Source organism: Alosa alosa, chromosome 10 (assembly GCF_017589495.1).
Source record: "Alosa alosa isolate M-15738 ecotype Scorff River chromosome 10, AALO_Geno_1.1, whole genome shotgun sequence".
Classification (NCBI taxonomy): Eukaryota; Metazoa; Chordata; class Actinopteri; order Clupeiformes; family Clupeidae; genus Alosa; species Alosa alosa.
In genome coordinates this window covers 6,733,956-6,756,996 of record NC_063198.1, presented here as the reverse complement: position 1 = coordinate 6,756,996, position 23,041 = coordinate 6,733,956, and the positions used below count along the sequence as shown (strand labels likewise).

General features: G+C 48.0%; 1 protein-coding gene across 1 annotated transcript in view; it reads right to left on the bottom strand.

The window, feature by feature from the left end:
* The window catches only part of foxp1b (forkhead box P1b), a 172,696-nt gene that overhangs the window by 26,482 nt on the left and 123,173 nt on the right, over nt 1-23,041 (bottom strand). Inside the window, 5 exon segments of the mRNA XM_048253985.1 lie at nt 5,074-5,222; nt 5,224-5,312; nt 11,938-12,088; nt 17,102-17,194; nt 17,805-17,942. Of these exon segments, the coding sequence (XP_048109942.1) occupies nt 5,074-5,222; nt 5,224-5,312; nt 11,938-12,088; nt 17,102-17,194; nt 17,805-17,942 (620 nt within the window).

Here is a 23,041-nt window from a genome sequence, read left to right as displayed (position 1 = left end):
GTAGGCATGTTGGTTAATTTTGTATTAATAAGATATTGGATTGTGGCGAGCGCACGGGGATTCGTCGAGCAAAAAACCTCGGAGGGGCTGCTAGCACAAGTGGCCTTGCTAAATGGCTAGATGACTAAACAGCAGTAAATGACAGAATTTGCACCAAATGATCTACATTAGTGAAACTGGAGAAATGTTTGGGATTCAGGGCTTTTCCTCTACCTCCTCTTCCTCTCCACCTCCTCCTCCTCCTCCTCTCCTCATCCTTCCATCTCTCCCTATTGTGACCTTATTCGGCAGTGGTGGAGGGAAAAAAAAAGAGGAAAAAAAAAGTGTGAGCTTCTGAGCCGGCTGAGTTTTAAATTTGACTGGAGCGGAGCGGAGCTCTGGGTGTGCAGGTGTGTCAGGACGCGGCGCAGTCGAGGCAGCAGGCAGGCAGCCCAGGGGGGAAAGAGAGCTCTAATGATCTTGTTACCGAAAAAAATGTGGGAAAAGCGTGTCATCTGCTTTACGTGTGCGTGTGAGAGAAAGGAGGAGGACGAACAGGAGGGGGAGCGGGAGAAGGAGGAGGAGGAGGAGGAGGAGGAGGAGAAGGAGGAGGAGGAGAGGAATACGAGATTGGTGGAAAAGAGAAGTGAAAGAGATAGAAAGTGATTAAGCAGATGTGCAATTTTCGACAAAAGCATATCTGCTCATAGCGGTGCGTGTGTGTTAGTAATGGGTAGCTGTGAATGAAGGGACAGGCGGGCTTTGTATTGCGAGATCATTTTCCGCCATGTTGGGTGCGCGTATTCAGATGCGCTGGGGGCGCGCGGGCTGTGTTGCGCCGAAGGTGTTAATGAGCAGCGAGCGGGCCAGTTTCCGCGGCCGGAGTTTAGACAAGGCAGACGCCGACAGTCCCAACACCACTCACCGCTGAGCCCATCCCACCCCACCCCTCAACCCCAATGTCTCAAGACCCTCTCACACCGCCCCCCTCCCCCCACCCACCTCTAACACCATCTCCAACACCACCATCAACACCACCATCAGCAGCCACACGCAGGGGCTTTCAGCAGAATGATTTCATTATCATGGTTTTTTGGAGTGCTGGATCAATTAAAGGGGAGAATGGTCAGGGTGGGGGTGAGCGCTCAGCTGAAGAGTGTTATTCATCTCTTCAACAGCTCGGCCAGCGACCTGCCTTGGATGGCGGACAATAGCAATATCAGGCAATAGTGCGAAAGCAAAAGAAAGAGGTGAAATATCCTTAAATCTTTTGCTTTCTAGTGTGTGTGTGTGTGTGTGTGGATGTGTGTGGATGTGTGTGTATGCATGTGTGAGGTTGTACTGTATACTTCCTAGCTCCAACAGTCTCTCTCCCTTTCAATTTCCTGATCACTCTCTTCCCTCTCTCCACTTTTATCTGTCTCCTCCAGCAGGTTCATCTAAACTGGGGCCATTTTCATTTAGCACCAAAAAAAAAGCAAGTGGGCTCAGACTTGGAGTCACGAGGGCATTAAAGGCGTTTGTTCATCCTTGTGGTTTCCTGACTGACAGGCCCCAAAGACAGACAGACAGACCGAGCGACTGAGCAACAGACAGACAGACAGACAGCGTAGCGGACAGGAACGTCTCCATCCCTCTATCCCTCCAACCGCCCATCCATCAAATTTGTGTGCAATTGCGGAGGATTTGGAATGCGGCTCTGTGGGAGAGAGAGGCGGGCATCTTGGAGTCCGTTAAAAGCGCATCTTGTCTCAGTGTGTGTGTGTGTGTGTGTTTTTTTTTGCGGCGATTGAATTTCCCCTCCCTTCCTTTAAGGAGGAAGTGAAAGGGCCGGTGAGTGATGCCTGCGGAGGCACTTAAGGTTTTAGTTGCAGGCGTCGCGGTGCCTGGGCAAGATTTTATATGACACATGAAACTAACTACACGGTACTTAGGCTCACTGTAAACCAATCTGAGATGCGCGAGGAGAAAACAGGTCCATCAGCAGAGTGGGTCGTGTCTGTTGCCTGACAAAAAGGACTCGCGAAAAACCACATCAATTAAAAGTTCATTAAGTTCAGGCGCTAGCAGGATGAGACGCTTTCTATTTCGGTTTCGGCCAGAAAACCCATTATCTATTCAAATCCCCGGATTAAGGCACAGCCATTTGTTCTTGTGGGGATGAATTACATGAAACAATATTTGGTCTTTTTCTGCTCCTGTGCAGAACTGCAAATTCATATTTAGCAGTCTGGAGGCAGTTGAAACAACACTCGATTCTGCATCGTAACAATTATGAATTATCGTTGCCAATATAACATGACCAATATAACATGACTATATGATAAATGCTTCATGTCTTCAAAGCATATTCCTTTTAACCACATTATGCTAAACTCACTGCTTTGAATTTTGCTTTCAGTCCAACCGTGGAGTCAATGCTTTTTTGAAGGAAGAAAAAAAAAAAAAAAGAAACACCTGCTTGGCTCCTGACAGATCTAAGATACTTGCCGAATAGTCAGCCTCAGAATGCCTCCCTCACACATGACGTGTTAAACTGCTGTTGACATCCTCTTTAATCTCTGACAGAGAGTGCCAGAGAGAGAGAGAGAGACTGAAAGAGACTGAGAGAGACAGAGAGAACTAGGTTTGTGCAGATGTGTTCAGGGCCCAGGATGTTTCATTGGTGCCTGAGATGGGAGGTGTTGTTGTTTTATGTCAACTTCCCCCCCCCCCCCTCTCGCCCTCCACGACATGATCACCAGCACAGCAGTGACATTTGATGGGAGTAAAGGTGTTGATCATTTCAGCTGCATGCCTCTGCCATTCCTCAGTTAAAAGGAAGCCGCTTCAGCTTAGTAATGTGAGTGCTGTGTGCGGTGAGACCACAGTGGAGACCAATGGATAATGGGCGAGTGCAACGCAAGACCTGCGAGCAAATGTGCACGAAATAGAGGGAACGAGAGAGAGAGAGAGAATGAGAGACTGGAGGAGAGAGACAGAGAGAGAGATAGAGAGATGGAGAAAGAAAGGGAGTGATGGAGGGAGGGGAGAAGTCAGGTGCTCCATGGTCTTGGTTGAGCTCTGCTCATCTCTCCACGCTTCTCGGTCTTGCGTGGCTAAGTGCAGGCTTCTGTCACGCTGGGGGGTATTACGTGCTATCAACAGGAGCAGGCCTGGGCGGGCAGGCGCTAAGAGGCGTGTTCCTCTGACATAAAGACACACTCTGAGGGGGAGGGGGGGGGGGGGGAGCTATAATGCTCACTTATTAAACCTGACAATCGGATGAAATGTCAAACCTGCTTTCAGCTAACATTTCCCGGCCGGCGTGCCGATTTCCACGCGGATAAGGCCTAGCATGCTATTTAGCTTTACAGTCGCATGCTCCTCTAGTCTTCTATATGTGTGTGTGTGTGTGTGTGTGTGTGTGTGTGTGTGTGTGCGTGTGTGTGCGTGTTTTCCGCTGCTGAAGTGGCTCTCTCTGTAGCACTCTTCACAGCCGTCGCAGCTGTGATGGAGTCACTCCGAGTTCATCCACTGCGATAGCCCTCTGGGAGACACAGATCAATTCAGTCACCGACTCCGTGTTTGGGGCTTTCCGCGGGAATGAGAGGCCTTTGTCAGTGTGTGTATGTTTGTGTGTGTGGGTGGGTGTGTGTCAGTGTGTGTGTGTGTGTGTGTGTGTGTGTGTGTGTGTGTCTACCTTGAAGTACTAAGGGGCTTTCAGAAAGCTTGAAACATGTTTTCATTTGCACAGCTTTCCCAACGACATGTAGGGTTTGATCAGCCAGACGCAGGTCTGATGTAAACGGGGGTGAGCTCATAGTGCCTGGAGGCTTCAATCGCTCGGTTCAAAGATCATGCCTCTGCTCGAGCAAAAACAAGTAAACGTGTTGCAGGCCAAATGAATTTTTTCCTCAAAGACACACACAGTTAGGGAGAGGTCCCCTCTCTCCCTCTCCTTCTTTCCCTCTCTCTCTCCCCCTTTCTCCCTTTGGTGCTGCTCTTCCAAATAAACATTTAGAACACAACGTGAGCAGCCTGGGTTAAAAATGGAGGAAGGGCAAAAAAAAAAAAAAGACAGAGACATTTCTTTCATACTATGTAATTACTTAGGGAACTGCATCAACAAGGCGGGATTCATAACTAATGATATATAATTTACAGGGTTATGCTAGGTTTAAGTAAACAGACCTATATTCCTCCCACAGAGAATGTCTCTTGTGACCACAGAAAGAAAACAAAACAAAAAAAAAAAGTAAAGTTCAGATGAGACTGGAAAAACTTAATTATCACACGGGGCACAAGGGGTTTAAAGCTTGTGTATTTTTGTGTTGTTAAGGGAAGGAAGGGAGAGTGAATAAAAAAATGTTTTTAAGCAATTTGATTCTCTACTTCGCCTATTTGATTCTCTACTTCGCCAATTTGATTCTCTCTAAGTCACAGCTGCAGTTGCACAACCGCAAAACTGAAATAACATCATCTTCCCACCCACCCCACATCCCCACTAATTAATACTGCAGTGATCCTATCCCCATCACGGCAATCTGCTCGCCAAGCCATCCTACTGCCTCCCAGGTGTTTCGTTTGAATTCCCTGCTGAATGTGGCTATACAGGGAATGCGAGGAGGAGAAGAAAGAGAGAGCCTGCACCTTAATGAAAATAGTGAGGTAGTTAGAAACTACAAATTAATATTCATTTGCAGGCAAAGCCCTATGGGTATGTGTCCATCAAGCAGAGTCCCTGGGAGGACTCACTGCCTCTTAAATTGGAGGAAGGGAAAGTAGGGCCCCCTGTTTTGCTTTTAGTCAAGGATGATGGGAATGTGTAGCGCCTCATGTGCCTCATTTCAATATTAAGGATGGGTGTGTGTGTGTGTGTGTGTGTGTGTGTGGGGGGGGTGATGTGAGAAGGTGTAATTCTTTCCCAATCAGGCAGTTACGTTGCCTTGAAGGAAAACAACACATTTCCTTACTCACCCCTTCTGCTTTCTTAGAAAACCCTCCACCCACATTAGCGTGCCTGGCATGTAATATCATTAATAGCGTGCTGCAATGACCCAGGCCAGGCTTAGGGCACCCAGTTAGCCTCCAAGGCTCCTCTTCCAGACTCACCCTTCCCTCTTCAGGCCCATGTACTGGCCGTTGGTGGCTGGGTGCTGGTTGAGCAGATGGTTCTTGGCGGGCGTCGGCGACGACAGATCCAGACCGCGGTGCCCGTTGCTGCTGCTGCCACCTCCGTTGCCACCGCCGCTGATGGCGTTGGCTGTTATTGTTGTTGTTGTTGTTCTCCTCCTTCACATGAGCGTTCGACACCTCTTTCCACAGCTGCTGCAGCTCGGCTGGAATCATGCCTGCAACAAACAAATTGGATAATTAAATCAATTAACCGCTAATCCGACTCTCTTCGTCACATAATTAAATCAAAGCATGTGTAAACAAAGGCGAGTATTAATTAGCGGGAATTAAAAAAAAAAAAAAAGTAGCTGCAACAGAGGTGATGCTGCGTGTGTGTGTGAGTGTGTGTGTGTGTGTGTGTGTGTGTGTGTGTGAGTGTGTGTGTGAGTGTGTGTGAGTGTGCGCGTGTGTGTGAGTGTGTGTAAAGGAGCGAGGGGCTCCACTGTTTCCCGCCCACCACCTCTCTTTCTTCTCCACCCACTCTTCCCCCCCCTCTCTTCTTCTTGCTGTGTGATGTGCCGTGTGTTTGTGTACACAAATCCCTGGCATTCACACACATTTCATGCCCTGAGTAAATAATTAACATCCAGACAAGGCATGAAATCTGAATAATCACCATTATTTCTTTTTCACACAAGACTGAAAAAGGAAAGGAGAGGCTGTGCGCTCCCAAACACACACACAGAGAGAGAGAGAGAGAGAGAGAGAGAGAGAGAGAGAGATGAAAGTTTACAATGGAACATCACAACAACAACACCAACACACACACAAAAACAAGGCCCTGGGGTAATACTCTGGAAAGCGCATTAATGTGCAAAATACTTAAAGCTTTGCACCGCCTCCAATTGACACAGAAGACTTAAACCTCATTTAACAAGTCAAGCACACAGTCGCTTACACATTCCTTTGAAGGGGGAGGGGGGGTCCCTTGAAGACACAAGACATCTCTCCTGCTCAATCACACATGCGTACACACACACGCTCACTCCATCCCTTACACGCACACACACATACCGTGTGATTTTCTCTGTTCCTGACTGACAGCGATATGCGCACCCAAGGCGATATTGGGGACAGAGAAAAGGAGTGTGTGTGTGTGTGTGTGTGTGTGTGTGTGTGTGTGTGTGGAGGGGTGGTGTTGAGATGCTGTGTTTGTACTCTGAGTGTTCCGTGTCTAAGGGAACACAGCCACTGTCTGCATAGCCCTGTACACATGTGCCAGAACAAATACACAGCGTCTGGGAGAATCCAAAATGTGGCCTTCAGCTGACATGAGGGAGACAGTGCAGATCAGACAGGACGAGAGAGCAGGAAGAGAAGACGACAGCGATAGTGGGCACAGGCCAAAGGTTTGGCTTTCTCCTTCTTCTCTCTCTCTCTTTTTAAGTGCTTGACTATTTGAAATGCATTTGGCCACCATATATGTCTAATGGCATGTTGAGAAATCCAATATGTACTCATGAGGAATGGGCACAAATTAGCAGTGGGGATTCAGAACGGACTACTTGAATAGGGGCAGTTTTTAAATATGCTGAAAGAGCCTTTGGAAATGCTGCTGAATTAAGAGAGAGAGAGAGAGAGAGAGAGAGAGAGAGAGAGAGAGAGAGAGAGAGAGAGAGAGAGAGAGAGAGAGTGCCGGGAAGACCACTCGTTTAACATTACAATTAATTAAATCGATTTTTGAAAATGAGCAAATGAAAGATGATTTGCACATGCTTATCTAGGGGTGGGTTTATACTCTTTAGACTGCCAGAACTCCCCATCCATCCATACACCATCCAACCCCCACACCCACCGCCACACACACACACACCCACCTCTGCCTCTCTTTTTAATCGTTCTCCATAGATATGAGAAGTGGTCCTTTTCACGCGAGCATGAGTGCGCGAGCCTCCTAATGCATTGTGCAAAATGCTTAGTCTTAATTTATTCCTGTTGTGGTCCAAAATAACGGCGAGCGGCGAGGTGAACATCTCAATACGATCGGGGGAAAAAAACATTTTTAATTTGATAAGCTCCTAAAGATTTTAATTACGCTCGTAATGGAGAACAGTGGCCCTAATGGTAGCCCAGCCTCAGGAGAGAGAGAGGGGCGGGGGGAAGGGATGACGGCAGAGCAGAGCAGGAGTGAGCGCGCTCAAACGAGGCCGATAGGATTGCTGTAAATTCACGCCGGATCGTTTGCATATCAAAGAGCGCAGGAAATGATTGCAGGACAAATCAATAAGCTTTTCCCTTCCCAAGGAGCATCCCTTTATTAATTGGCCCTGACACCAACATGGACACAGTCTATTTCTACTGCTTCTTTTATTCTCTCGATCAGTTCGCTTTCCCCCGCGTGTCTGTGGACGTTCTTGCTTGTGGCTGTATGTTGATGTGCAGTTAAGACCTTCTGTTGGACACTGTGCAAACATTAAATGTCAAAGGCTTTCAAAAAAGGAAAAAAGCATTACAATGTGGTGGGAATTTGCTTTTTGGCCCCATTTTCCTTCCCCTTTTTTTTGGCTGGTCATTTGGATGGTTAAATCCTTGGAGGGAAAGTTTGGGGTTGATGTTGGATGGGGAAGGTCATTGTAGTTGTAGCGAGTGTCCTGGGTTGCAGCTGCGGGAACAATCATTTTCCCCCACTTGGTGCCCGGTGACAGTGTGCGATGTATTTTTAGCCGATGTGCTTGACAGGGCGGCCCACTCTCCCTCAATTACCCAACAGTCCTGCTGACCCCCGACACCACTGTTTACTGAGACGAGACCACGCCGGATAGACTCGTCTGATGAGAAGGGGTAACGGAGTGGGACGAAGCTGTCTCTCTCTCTCGCACACGCTCCCTGACCCCCCCACCCCCCCTCTCTTTTTTTCCACTTCTCAATCCCTTCATTTCTCTCTCTCCCTCTGTCCTCTGTGTGACTTGCTTCCTCTGTCATCGCCGGGGAATCAGGGAAAAACCGCGCACCTTTCAAAATCTATCACTTATGACAGTCGAACGTATTAATATCTTCAATATAATGCATTCCTGTCCGCGGTGAAACGGCACCAAGTGCTCCCTGAAAAGAGGTCTCATTCTATTAGGGGCTGCTCAGACGGCTACAAACCCCTCATGTGCTTCTATTTGTCTTTTAACGTTTCCAGGTCATTCTTTTCAAAAATCGGCGGATTGGTTTATCTCTCCTTCCGCCATTTTTCAGCGGCAGCCCGCTTCACTCATTACAGGTGGGGGGGGGACACCGACGAGAGGAGCACTGTAAAAAATGTATGTTGTTGGGACACTTGATTGATCACCGGCGGCACGACTCAATTTTTACCGCGGCAGGTAGCCGGGGCGCGAGCTCTTCAACCTCTTCCCGTCCTTGTACCTCGCGGCACCCAGGTGACCATGTTCAAGCAAGCAGAAAGTTGATTTAAGGTTCATAACGACATCAGTTGCGAGCCATCATCCGCGGAATAAAAAATGGCCCGGTGGCCTGGACTCTGTAAACTGGGCTGTTACTACTCACACTGCCCCCAGATGCCGCAAGGGGAGGGAGGGGTGGGGGCAGCGAAGTGGAGAGGGGGTGGATGGTGACACCGCTATTAGTTTATTGTTCCATCAGGGCCAGACCTCCGGTGCACCTCTGTTTATATTCCTGTAATCACTGGCTGCCGATATGCACCCCTCAGGCCTAAAATATGTTCCGTCCTAATGCTGCAGGAACTATTACCAGTTGCCGCGGCGGTCGGCTGAATCAATCACTGCCACTGGGAGGGTATTAGCTCGGTCCCCGGCGTTCCCCCCACCGCGCGCCGTGCCACGGAAAAATGCTTCACGCGCCGCCACATTCTTTGCTTTCATATTAGCGACAAATTTGTCTTGTCACCATCCCGTTGCCCTCTCCTGGACAACTTAACTGATGGTCTCCTGTGGTGGCGGCGGCAGTGTGTGTGTGTGTGTGTGTGTGTGTGTGTGTGTGTGTGGTGGGGGGAACCGGAGGGGGGAGGCCAGTGGGTCACAAACACACACATCAGCCGGTGGCAGCGCTTAGAAGAGGAGGAGGAGGCAGGGAGGAGGGGTGGAGACGCACACCTGGCGTCCACACCTGGGAGTGCTCACTGGTTGCCCCACACACACACACAGAGACTCACATAGATACACACACACACACCCACACACACACCCACACAAACAGGGCTAAAGGTGTGTCCTGCAGGATCCGAACAGCTCCTTTCTGTGTGCAAGGAAGACGGCGGTGAGCGTGTCTTCAAACAGCACGTTTTAATAATGAAAAGCAGACGCTGGCCTGTTCGCAGACGGCGAGAAATGACGCAAAAATAATTAGCCACAAGAGGCATCTGGCCCCAGTTCCTCCAGTCTGCAGTTTAACTGCGGCCATTTGCAGCATATCATATAAATGACAGTTAACGGCCAATGGGAGACTGTTTATTTCTTAACCCATTAAGCCGACCCAGTATTAATTATTTCTCTGATTTGTCTTCTTTACCCTCCCCTCTCTTTCTCTCTCTCTCTCTCTCTCTCTCTCTCACACACACACACACACACACACACACATACACACACACACACACACACACACACACACAGACAGACACATGCTCCAAAAGTATGCCATGCATCCTGCTAAAAAAGAGGACGACTCAAGCTGTGTTTCGAAACTCTCTCTCAGGACCCTGATTGGCCTGCAAAGCAAACAAACAGGCTGACCAGTCATCTCTGGGGGCCAAATCTTCACTAGTCTCTCCTCATCACTCCTAGCAGTCATCCGCTCCCTGCTACTGCAGCCAAAGGCATAATCGTCAAGGTCTCGTTGCGGCCACACACCGCATAATTCATCTCTCACACGTCCTCCCTCCCTCTCCTTCTCTCTCTCTTTCTCTTTTTTTTCATTCTTTCTTATTCTCTCGCAGCGGCAGCGCTAACTAGTTGCTGAATATTGTCGATTAGATCTAGGGCTGTGTCGGTCTCTCTCACTGGTGCATGAAAGGACTCAGCCGTGTGGAAAACAGAAAGGTCATCAATAACTTCAAACAGCCAAGCAGAAAATGTGGCGAATCGGAGGATAGGAGAAATAAAGAGAGAGAAAGGGAGAGAGAGAGAGTGAGAGAGAGGGAAAGAGAGAAAGAAAGAACTCCTGTCTGGCGGTAAGAGTTTTAACAGCTGCCTCACACTGCGTTAACTGCCGATGGTTTCCCAAGGACAGATCCCACACTGGCGGGGGCTGCCTGACCAGCTCTGACCAGAAAACAAGATCTCCGTGCGCCAGCGAAACAAAAAGGATTACTCCCCTCAACAAAGCCATTACTCAATCACCATGGAGGGAAACAATGCAGCATCGCTCGTTGTACACAAGAACAGGGGATCACATTGATCTGATTTAGGCTTCTTGTTTGTTGTTTACATGTATCTTTTCCTCCCCCCAAATAATTAAATAGGCCCCATGTAAGCCCACGTCTCAGATACCAGATAGATGCAGTATTTCTAAAGTGTGTAAACAGTTATTTGTTTGTGTGTGTGTGTGTGTGTGTGTTTAACGCTCAAGTTCACATTCACCAGGGTTTGTGATCATGTTTGCATTTCCCTGTGTGTGCGTCTGACAAACATCTGCATTGTACAGTTTTCTGGACTCAGCCACTAATGGCACACAAACGCCTCCACTCCTGTGCCTCTGGCTAGGGCTGATCTCAAGCGAGGTGTGTGTGTGTGTGTGTGTGTGTGTGTGTGTGTGTGTGGTTATACCAGGCGTTCTCCAAACAATAACGGCACTGTACTGGACCTGTTTTTGTTTGCTTATTACCTAAGAGGCCACCCAGGCCTTCCTTTTCTCTTCCCCTCCTTATCTGTTAATGGGCCACTGTTTGTTTAAGCCGGGCATGAATGCAGTGTGTCATGCATCCGACAGAAAGAAAACACACGCACACACAGGCTATGAAAGAGTCTTTGTCAACCGGGTGCTCCTCCTTGAGAAAATATTAAAAAACAAACAAAGTAAATAAACATCCTGGAAAACACCCCCCACACACACACACACACACACACACAGGCTGACTCATCAACTTCTTATGAAATCTAACACGATACATTCATAGTCACTGGCTAGTTGAGCAACAATGGCTCTAGTCTTTCCTTACCTCACCCTTACACACACACACACACACACACACACACACACACACACACACACACACACACGGCACCACACCCGGCTTACTGTACTATCAGGAAAGGGCATGGGCACAGATCATTTGTTCATCTTCCATACTCCATGGAAATCAGAGGGGAGGAAGTTGTGTTGTGCAAGGTGCTGATAAAGAAGAGCACTGCTGTGCTTTCACATGTGCGTGTGCAGGGGGGATGCCTGGATATGAATGTGTACTGCAGTATGTGTGTGTTGTGTGCTTTAAGGGAAAGTCTGGCATGCAAGACATTAGGGCGTGTCTGTAAGTCAACATGAGTCCACTGTCAAAATGCATCGATGAGCGTGGGCTCACTAAATGGACAATAATGCCATGAAGGAGTCTGGGATGACTATGTGTGTCCTGTGTACAGTATGTACATGTGTATACTGTAAGTTTGAGTGTGTGTTGTATGTCTGTGTGAAAGTGTGTGTAAGTTCCGTTTGCATGCATGTATATGTGTATATGTGTGTGTGTGTGTGTGTGTGTGTGTGTGTGTGTGTGTGTGTGTGTGTGTGTGTGTGTATACTGTACATCATGTGAGTGTGTGTGCTTTTGTGTGTATGATGAAGAGAGAGAGAGTAGTGTGAATGAGTGTGTGTGTGTGTGTGTGTGTGTGTGTGTGTGTGTCCACTCACCCTGAGTGAGCGAGTGTAGGGGCAGTGGGCTCTGTCCGGGCTGGATGGTCAGGAGGCCCTGCCTCTGCAGGTTGAGCAGGTGCTGCTGCTGGAGCTGCTGGACCTGCAGGAGCTGCTGCTGGAAGGCCATCTGCTGGGCCTGGGACACCTGCTGCTCCGCACCAGAGAGAGGGGGAGAGAGAGGGAGGGAGGAGGGAGAGAGAGAGGGAGGGAGGGAGAGGGAGGGAGAGAGAGAGGGAGGGAGAGGAGGGAGAGAGAGGGAGGGAGAGAGCTGTTAAAGTACAAGCCCATTTACAGCCACATGCATACACACACATGCATACACACACATGCACGAATACACACATGCACACAGACGGACACAGACTCACACACACAGAGACAGACACACAGAAAGACGGACAGACAGACACACACTCACGCGCAGAAATCTCACACTCCTTATGCCTATATGCTACAGCAGCTCAGCAACAGGCTGCTCAGGCACAGAGAAGTGTTACGAATTCCCACACTAATATTATGGCCTAATACGTGAGGACCCCACGCGCGCGCACACACACGCACACACACACACACACACACGCACACACACACACCACCGCAGGAGCGCTCTCGTCGTGTGTGGCTCCGTCCCCCTAACGGAGTCGAGACAGGTACATTCCTTATCCCGCTTAATTAACGACGAGTCGCGCGGCGAATGACAAACAATGAAACAACATAGTTAATCATTCATAATAAGAACCACAGGATTTTAATTACGCCCATTCATAATTTAGCAAACAACGTGTGACTGAATCAAAGCGCTTAATATCCACCGCCAGCGGAGCGCTAGGACCGATGCCAGCCTCGCCGCGTCTCCGAGGTAAACGCGCTGGAGCGCCAGCGCTGTGATGTGCGGAGCTGGGCTCTCGAAGGCGGCGCGGCAGTCAGCTGCCATCCTCGCTCGCCTCGCCTCCTCTCTGCCACCACCGTTACAAAAGGAACACAAACAAGAGGAGCCGAGGAGGACGAGGGGGGAAACTTCTGGAAGCCCCTCGACTTGTTATGCTCTCAATTAAGAGAAGAGAGAAAGGAGGAGATGATTGTGTTTGTAGTAATTGTACGACTGTGTGTGTGTGTGTGTGTGTGTGTGTGTGTGTGTGTGTGTGTGTGTGTGTGTGTGTGTGTTTGAGAGAGAGCAAGTGAGCAAGAAAGGGAGTACACACCGTGGAGAACAATAAATAGAAGGAAATTATCTAATATCCCCAATTTTCCCCAAATCAAAACAAATGAGAGACGTCTTCCAGAAAATGAGACAAACCAGTTAACCCTGAACAATGTTCCTATCCAAACATGGCTGAGAGAATATGTTCACGGGCATTACGTAATCTATACAGAATCCGACTATACTTGATTTCCAAAGTTATTAGTAGAGAAAAGATGTATAGAACATATATCTCAGAGCTACTAACATTTCAGTTCAGATCATCTTTAGAGTATTCCCTTTTATGAAATACAGCAAATTACTTGAAATGGCACAAACTGTGATATCATAACTTAAATGTTTCTGAACTGTCTGGAAAAATATTTCTATATAGACCTGCACAACAATAGCTACACAATAAAATAACTTCACAAACTCTCCTGAACTTTTGGGGTGGTCATGCAGTGGTGGTCAGTGGAAATGTGTGTGGCATGGCCGGCGTACAGGATGTGAGGACGTATGAGCAAGCAAAACGGTCTCCAGAGGGAGGTGGACGGGTGGGGGGGGGGGGGGTGGTGGGAGTGGACGGGGGAGGGGGCATTAAAAGCAGCCCAGGCTGCCAAGCTGTGCACCGCACCCTGTTACCAAACACAGGATACACCACTTTTGTTTACCCCTCACAATCGAGCGCACACAAAAAAGGTCTCGGCACAACATGGACGGCAGGTCACCCGGAGAGGGCTGGGAGAGGGGCCTGAGATATCCTGATAACTCACCCGGCTATACAGGGCTACGTACACACACCAACACTCACACACACCCAGCAACATACACACACACACACACACACACACATAGAAACAAACATTCAAGCACACACACACACACACACACACAGAAACAAACATTCAAGCACACTAAAACACACACGCACGCAAACATACACACACGGAAACAAACATGAATTAATTTCCATGCAAAAAAAAACATTAATTAATTAACATGCATACACGGACATGGACATGGACACACGCACACACACACACACACACACACTAACTAAATCCTTGGTGGCCTTTGCCGCATTTATTTGCTCAAATTCCCAAATATGTTCTACAATGAATTGAATTATTAATGCTGTGGTAAATACAGCTCATATAATGTAAAAGGCTAAATGGCCTTTCTAGCACCTAAAACCGTTTCATTGTCTTAAAGACTGAGAAGAGGAGGAGGAGAAAAGAGAAAGGGAAGAAAGGGAGGAATGTAGCTATTTGACGGAGTAGAAAAGGCGAATGACAGCAGAGATTAGTGTGGCTGATGGCGAGGCCGGTGACTCGGAGCGCTCTGTTTAAGTGTCACTTCACAGCAGGAAGCGCTCCCCCTCCACCCGCATTAGATGAAGTCTGTACACTTCCTCTCATAGCGGGGAGGCTCCTACACTCTTTCTTTCTCTCTCTCTCTCTCTCTCTCTCTGTGTGTGTGTGTGTATGTGTCAATGAGATGGCTGATGAGGAGAAAACATCTTTGATCATCTGCGCGTGTCCCCCTGTAAACACAGCCTTGCCTTTTATACATAAAAAACAGACCAAAAAAAAAAAAAAAAAAAAAAAGAATGGCAGCAAGTTCAAACTTTCACCCTGTCTCTGATTTCCAACCTTTTCTTCTTCTTCTGGTCTCATCAGCTGACAGGAGCTCAAGTGCTCTCTCTCTCTGTCTGTACCATGCTCTCACACACACGCGCGCAATCACACACACACACACACACACACACACACACGCACACACGCACACGCACACACGCACACACACGCACACACACGCACACACACACACGCACACGATCGCGCACCCTGGCCCCGTTAGACCAATCCAAGGCTAACGCGAAGTGGCACGAGCGTGAGAAAAATACACACCCTGACGGATGACACAGAGTGACGGTGGCAGCCCTTTATTGTGGCGCTTCAAATCCAAAGTTAAAGATCTTTGAGAAACTCAAAATTGATGTCTTTAAAATAAGAGCGGCACAAAGCAACAACAGGGGGTTATTGTGTGTCGGCCACGGGGGAGAAACTGTGGATTTCGCATTCTGTCGTTTGATGGCTGCTAGCAACCTCATTGAACCAACAAAAAAAAAAAAAAAAAAGAAGAGAAAAAAAAAAACGAAATGAGGGGGCACTGACAGAAGGAGAGACACAGAAATAAAGGAGGAGAAAAAGAAGAGAGAGACAGAGATAGATAGAAAGAGAAAGAGAGAGAGAGAGAGAGAGAGAGAGAGAGAGAGAAAGAGAAAGAGAAAGAACATGTCTCTAGAGACTTCATTCATTTCCTGTGATCATACAGAAAACACATTTGAAGTGGTGCACGCTTTAGTCTTTTTTTTGTCTCCATCTCTTTTTTTTTTTTCAAAAGCGTCTTCTGTTTATCTGTCTTCACCTCCTTCAGACTGCCCCCCACACCTGCCCCCACCTCCGCGGGTGTTTACATCAGATGCGAGGGACGGGGTGATGGGCTCTATCTGGGGCCGAGGAGCACGCCTGTCACCTTGATTTATGGCCGCATCACACCACAACTTGTCCAAACTGAAGCCCGCAGTTCATTAATTAGCGAGCGGGGACTTTGAAGTCAGGGGTGCTCCGAGTGTGTATCTGTGTGAGCGCACGTGCTTGTGTGTGCATGCGTGTGTGTGTGTGTGTGTGTGTGTGTGTGTGTGTGTGTAACATTCAGCTTCATTTATATGCTCTCTCTCTCTACCTTAGCCTACAGCCCACCCACCCCCTCCCCTCACCAACCCCCCCACTGCCTCTCTCCCCCAACATGACTCTCGGAGGGGAAAAGACGAAAATTCCTTGATTGTCTTTGAACTTCTTTTGACCGCGCAATAATCATTCCTTTGTCCGGAGCGATGCGCGTATCCGGCAGTCATTAACACGCAGTGAGCCGCGGCGGTGGCCGCTCCTGCTGATGAGCTAGCCTGCGCCCGCGCTAGAGGACGGACGACGGACGAACAAACACAGAGAAAAGAGAAAAGGGGGAAATGAGAGAGAGCGAGAGAGAAAAATGACAAGTGAAAGAGAAAGCCTGAAAGAGAGACAGACAGAGAGAGAGAGTGAGAGAAAGAGAGAGTGAGAGATGAAGGGAGGGAGGAAGAGGGGGGGTGAGACGGTGCTGAAAGCACTCCTCACACTGATATCTCACAATTACATGGCTTCTCTCCTCCTGCCATTTCCATGCTAATTAACAGAGGAGCCACTCAGCTCCGCACGAGGCCCGCTGCTGTTGATGCTGTGTGTGTCCCCCCCCCCCTGCTCTTGTTTTAAGGGGATTGAACAAATGACTCTCCCGATGCACTTCACATCAAAGCCAGATGGGGAGAGGAGAACCAGAAACATGTTTACTTCAGGAATTAGCTAAAGAGAGAAGCAGATGAAGAAGAAGAACAAGAAGAAGAAGAAAAAGAAGAAAAGAACAGGGAAAAAAGAAAGATCCCCAGCACTTTGATTAATGAACGCATGGTGCACACAGGACAAAGGACACACAAGCGAGTGCCGGTATCTGTTTGTGAGTAATTACTCCGGGAGCGCTAGGACACCCTAAAAGTGAGAGCATGCCTCTTAATCTCTTTCTCTCTCTCTCTCCCTCTCTCTATTTCTGTTAATCTCTTTTTCTCTCTCGCTCTCTATGCCTTTGCTTTAGTGAGTCAAACTGCGTACAGTACAGTTAAAAATAAAAAGATAAAGAAAAACAATAAAAAACAAAAAAAGGTCTTCCCAGTTCAAGGTGGGTGACACATAGTGGGGCAGCCAAAAGGGTGCAGTGCTAGGGGTGGCTGTGGAGGTGTCAGTGTGCTTAACTCCATTGCCTGTTGCTAACACAACACATAAATACAAACACAAATATAGCAGAGAGAGAGAGAGAGAGAGAGAGAGAGAGACAGTGAGAAAGAGAGAGAGACAGAGAGTGAGAGAGATGAAGACGACATACCTCTTTAGTCTGTTGCTTGGTGCCATGCTGCTGTTGTAACAGCTGTAGGTGAAGCTGCTCCTGCTGCTTCTTGTAGAACTCTTGGAGTTGCTGCTGCAAAAGAGGGAGACGCCTGTGTGTGAGTCCAACACACTCGCTAAAAGACAGGGCTTTTGTGCCAAAAAAGCTGTTCATGGCACCCTGTTAAGAAACAATATGGAAGATAAAACAGTGACTGCCAACTGGATAAGGAAAAAAGAAGAACTGAAACAGAATACACACTTACATTCTATGAAGCAGTCTTTTACCTTTACTGGAAGGAAGTCCGAGCTCCATCAATTTAAGAGCTTAGTGTGTGTGTGTGTGTGTGTGTGTGTGTGTGTGTGTGTGTGTGTGTGTCTGTCTGTCTGATAACGGTACACCATACAGCAACACGGCAGCCATTGAACTCTGATTTTAGTGGACACACGTGGTCTTTGTAGCTGATATGTGGCTATGTGGATATGAGCTAAAACTGCCGTCTGTGAGCCTGAAGGCCTGCTCTGATGGCTACTGCTCCAACAGCTGTGTGTGTGTGTGTGTGTGTGTGTGTGTGTGTGTGAGTATTGGTGTGTAGCTACAGCTGCTACCACTACTGCTGTTTGTATGTTGGTGGGTGAGTGTGTGTGTGAGTGTGTGTATGTGTTGGTGAGCATGTGTGTGTTGGTGTGTAGCGGTCTCTTACCTGTTGTAACATGAGAGCCTGCTGCTGCTGGAGCAGGACCTGGAGCTGCTGAGGGCTCAGGACCTGCTGCTGAAGGATCTGCTGCATCTGCTGGGGAGTTATCACCTGCGGTGTCATCATAGCCAGGGACACTGGGACCTACACACACACACACACACACACACACACACACACACACACACACACACCAGACAGAGACGGCGTTAGGGCACAGTATGCCAAGACTCCAGTGAAGTGCTGTGCAGACAAATGAGTAGAGAGTGGAGACAGGGTGAGAAAGCCTCTGAGTGAGTGAACTGAACCAGCAGACGTGATTCACGAGCGAAACCACATTAGTTCTGCATTCTGCTGCTGTGACGCGTAGGCAAACAAGCGCCAAACGCAAACAGGCACACAAAAGAAAACACACTATATGCACACGCAGCATTAGTCACCCGACACAGCTGACATTTTTATCCAGAAGGGCTGTCTGTCAACGGTTCCTGAGAAACACAGCTTGGAGAAAATTAAGGCAACTCTCCAAAATACACACACACACACACACACCCAACCCCCTTTCCACCACACATACACAAACACACAGACCTGATGCTGCAAGGTCACTTTAACTACAGTTCTAACCGTCTAAGACCGTCTAACTAACCGTCACCTGGGTTCACTGCCTTCCCAGAAATGGCCACTTCACCAACAAGGCCAGCTGCTACTACGAAGTGTCATTGTGGAAACTTTTGCTTTGTTTCCATGTGCCCCCACCCCCAGCAGTTATTGTTTGTTGTTGATAATCACAAGCACTCGAAAAACATTCTACCAGAATTGTATCCTTATTTTGAAGACTATCAAAATAGAACTGAAAAATAATACCCATAAAAAAAGGAAATAATAAAAAAAAACATCTCATTACAATATTGTCAGCAATGATATTAATGCACGCAAAACACACCCCGCAGATTTCAGAGTAACCCCACTGTGGCGCGAGGCACAAACACACACTGTTAGCCAATCCTGCGGAGGGAAACGGGAGTACGCGCGTGCCTCCTCAAAACCAGAGTGATTTGTTGTGACATTGAGAGAGGAGAGACCCCCGCCGTTGTCAGGGCCGAGCCTAATTGCCGGCGAGGATGCGGCCTGCCCGCGTGGCGGGAGCCTGCTGCCACTCTCCGCTATGATGCGCCGCGCCATTACAGGCCCTCCATCCAGCCACAGCTCTCGGTGACAAGCTACAGAGATGAACCTGATAGCCAGGCCCGGCATTTGCACACTGTTAACACGCCGCCGTGACAGGCCATGTTTGTTATGTGGAGCGAGGTGGAGGTGACGGTGTGTGTTTAGAGGGTGAAGGAGATGGGGTAGGGTAGTGTGGGGGTGGATGGGGAGGTATGGCGACGACCCCATCGCCTGATGTCTTCGTTTGATAGGGCAGACATTAAGGTGACAGTCCGTCTTCACCCAAGGTTAGCCAAATTGTATCCCGCGCTCGTGGCTTAATGACAGTCCTGCTGAATTTTTCATGCACGCATGAATGTAATTTAGCTATTTAGAATCTATTTAGCGTGCGGGGGGGTGTTGTCTGATGCGGCCCGCATGCATATTACCTGATTTCAACCCTCGACCCCCCCCATCCATCCACACAACCCCCATCCCTGCAAGCCCCCCCCACCCACACACACACACCACCCAACAATCTAAAACAAAAACACCACCACAAAAAGAAAAGTGGCCCAGCCATAATGAACGCCTTGTTCTTGCTCGGACGCCAAGGCCTGCCTTAAAGGGCAGCGGTGTCAGACGGGACGGGGGGAGATGGAAGGAAGGACTCCGAGAGAGAGAGAGAGAGCTGCTGCGGCCGAGGGCAACACGATTAAAGGCGATTTGTTGTCCCACGAGCCGCGAGAGCTGCTCCACGCCTGGAAGACGCACTTAACAATTCTCATTTTCACAGCCAGGCAAGGAGAAGGAGAAGAGGAGGGAAAAGAGGAGGACAAGAGGGGGAGGTGGTGGTGGTGGAGAGGCGGATGAAAATGCAATATTAATTCCCCCCCTCCTGCATTACGTCTTAATATGCAGTCCATCTTGACTTTTTCACATGGCTTGTCCTGTCATTTGCATAGCCAGGGCCCCCCGTTCCTAATTTCACAGTCATTATGCACTGATGTCCTTATTTCTCAGCATCACTAATTTTGATGAACTATTTTGAAGGTCAAGCAGGCAGCCTGTCTGGCAGGCCTGCTGCCTTTAGTGCCCGCCGTGACTGGGGTAGACGACAACGCACGACACAACGCCACAGCCCCAGCAGCCTCCACTCTCGTGTGTGTGCGCCACATTCACGTGCTGCCCTTCTCATGTCGCGTTTCACGGGAGCGTTAAATAGCAGCACTCTGACACGGGCATCATGCCACACCATCGGAGATGATCTAATATCCCTTTTCTTTATTAGATATATCTAGAAATAATCTGCACTAATACACTGGGATATACTCCAATTAATCACACGTGTTTTAACAATGGCTGCCAGTTGTTTAACGCACGTTTATGTGTCTAAATCACTTTGTGGAGGAAAAAAGACAACGTAAAGCCTTACGGATGGCACTGATTGTGACGGAATAATGAAGACAAGTGTCGACAGAGGCAAATGCAAAAAATAAAAAAATAAAAAAACGCCCACCCCAACTTGGCTTCGTTACAGCAAACGTTTTATTCGCGATTTCTCTTTTCGGCTGTGGTCGTTTGCCTCTATTTTTAACTGCCGTCAGATTGATGGCGGGAGCTGTCGTCGCTCTCCCTTCTTTCGTCCATCGGGGGGGCTGTGGAGGCAGCAGTCAGGCCGACCCGACCCTCCTCCTCCACTGGAGCCGTGAGGAGAGGAGAGGAGAGGAGAGGAGAGGAGAGGAGCGGAGCGGAGAGCAGAGAAGCGGCGAGCCTATTACATCCCACGTTTTATTACCCACATTACTAGCGAGGTCATTAGCAGCGAGAGGGATTGTGCGCTTCTTAACCTATTGATCACTGTAACTACTACCATTTAATCCCGTGTTGAATGAGCGAAAATCTGCTTAAGACAGGAGGGGTGGGAGGCAGGGGGCAGCTGTACAGGGGGTTCAAGTGAAGGGAGGAAGGAAAGGATAGAGAGAGAGAGAGAGAGAGAGAGACAGCACTTTAAGTAAAAAATATTACCCTGGCCACTGTATCATAGCCACTTAACACACGACAAACGCAGGACGCAGCTCTCAGGATGAAGCAGCTCTCAGCACCGCCTCAGCAGGAGGAATATAACTCACTCGGCCAGCCGGAGCACACGGCCATTCAAACGAACAGCGCGATTTTATTCCAATCATCTCATCTATCAGTGCAAACAAAACTCGCTCCTGTCTCTAACAAAAACAAACAAACAAACTAACAAAATAACAACAAGGCAATCATCTGGGTGTGAGGAGCAGGACATTCTGAACATGCCAGAGATAACTGCAGCCTCCGAGCGTCAGTGAGGTGTGGCGATCACCAGGTGCCTACTGCACATAAACATCGAGACTCCAGGGCTTAGAACATTCTCAAGCAGCTGGGCTGTGACTGCAGGCTATATGCTGTACCAGCATGGACCTGCAGTCTACTCAGCCAAGACACACACATACACAAACACACGCACACACACTCACTTTGATTATTTATTTTGCCAACAAATCAATTATTTTGTGATGCAGGAATTTTTTTCTGAATCACAAAATCACAATTTAACCTAATGAAGAACTGGGATTTAGATGGCAGCCATGAGAAGTCATTAAGATATATCTGTATTACCGAAACAAATGAACCACCATTATAAAGTGACATTAGTGCTTATTAAGACTAGACTATTAATGACACCACTGTGTATCATAGGCATAATTTTTACATTCATAAAAATAAAAACCATAAGCCGGTAAATTTCCAAAATAAACACATTTTCACTTTAATTTTCTAAAAACCTTCAAAAAGCCAGAGACGCAGGAGCTGTTATACTGTAAATGTAAAAAGCCACTGTCGCTGCATAGAATGCTACGTTGAATTTTCTTTAAAACCTGCATACAACAAAAGGTGTATTTGAGAGAATGTGTGAGTTTGTGCACATGAGTGTGTGTGGGTGTGTGCGTGTGATTGTGAGGTTGAGTGTGTGTCTTCAGGTAAAAATCACTCCAGAGGATGTCTGCATGAGGTGCAGTGCTGGGATGAAAAGACAGCTCAGCGTCTCGCCTCCTCTCCTCTCCTCTCCTCTCCTCTCCTCGCGCACGGCGGCTTAAGTGTGCAGAGGAGAGCGCTATTCTAATGAGGAAACATGGGCCGCACATCTGAGGACGAGCCGGAGATTCACTGATTCGTGTTTTAATGAAGAGCAACATTCTCCCGCACAAGCCAAAGGTCGAAGCACGGGGAGAGAGACTCAGCTCAGACTAACAGACCCAGAGCGAGGCAGGAGCCTACGTCTCCGAGCCAGGGCAATTAAGAGGTATAGTGGAGATGGCAAGGGGAAAAAAAAAAAAAAAAAAAAACATAGGGCCAACTTCAATGAGACGATCGCAGAAAATTAAACCGGCTGAGCACAAGAACAGGTGGAATGAAGAGGAAATACAAGGCGAAGAGAGAGAAAGGGGGGGAAAAATCAAATTTTAATGCTCGCTCCCTGGTGTCATCTTGTTTTGTTGAGACATCAAATAGAATTGAGAAGTACAAAATAACAAGCCCTTGAGAAATCACAGGGGCCAGCCTAGTTTGATGCCGGCTGGGTTTACCTTGTCCAGAGATATTGGAATAGCAAATGACGCCGGGCCTTAAACGGCGGAGAGACGTGCCCGTGGAAATGTCTTTGCAAATGAGAATTTCATGGCAAGCTTTTGTACCCAGGTGGAGCATGAACATAATTAGTCCTCAACAGTATTGACATTACCCTAGTCCTTCTCTTTCCTCATGCAGGACTATGGAAATGGTGAAAGCTGAGGGGCTCATCCAACCCTAGTCAGAGCCAGAAAATACCACTTTTTTAAAATTATTTTTTAAAGTAGTCTAAATGGATAATAATAATAATAATAATAATAATAATAATAATAATAATATTTTTCTTTTAGTATTTGTAACCTTAACATGTAATTATTATAACATGCAATCTGACTGTGTTGAGTGAGTGGAAGTTCGTGACGTGATTTGTGTGTGTGTGTGGGAGAGAGAGAGAGAGAGAGAGAGAGAGAGAGAGAGAGAGAGAGAGAGAGAGA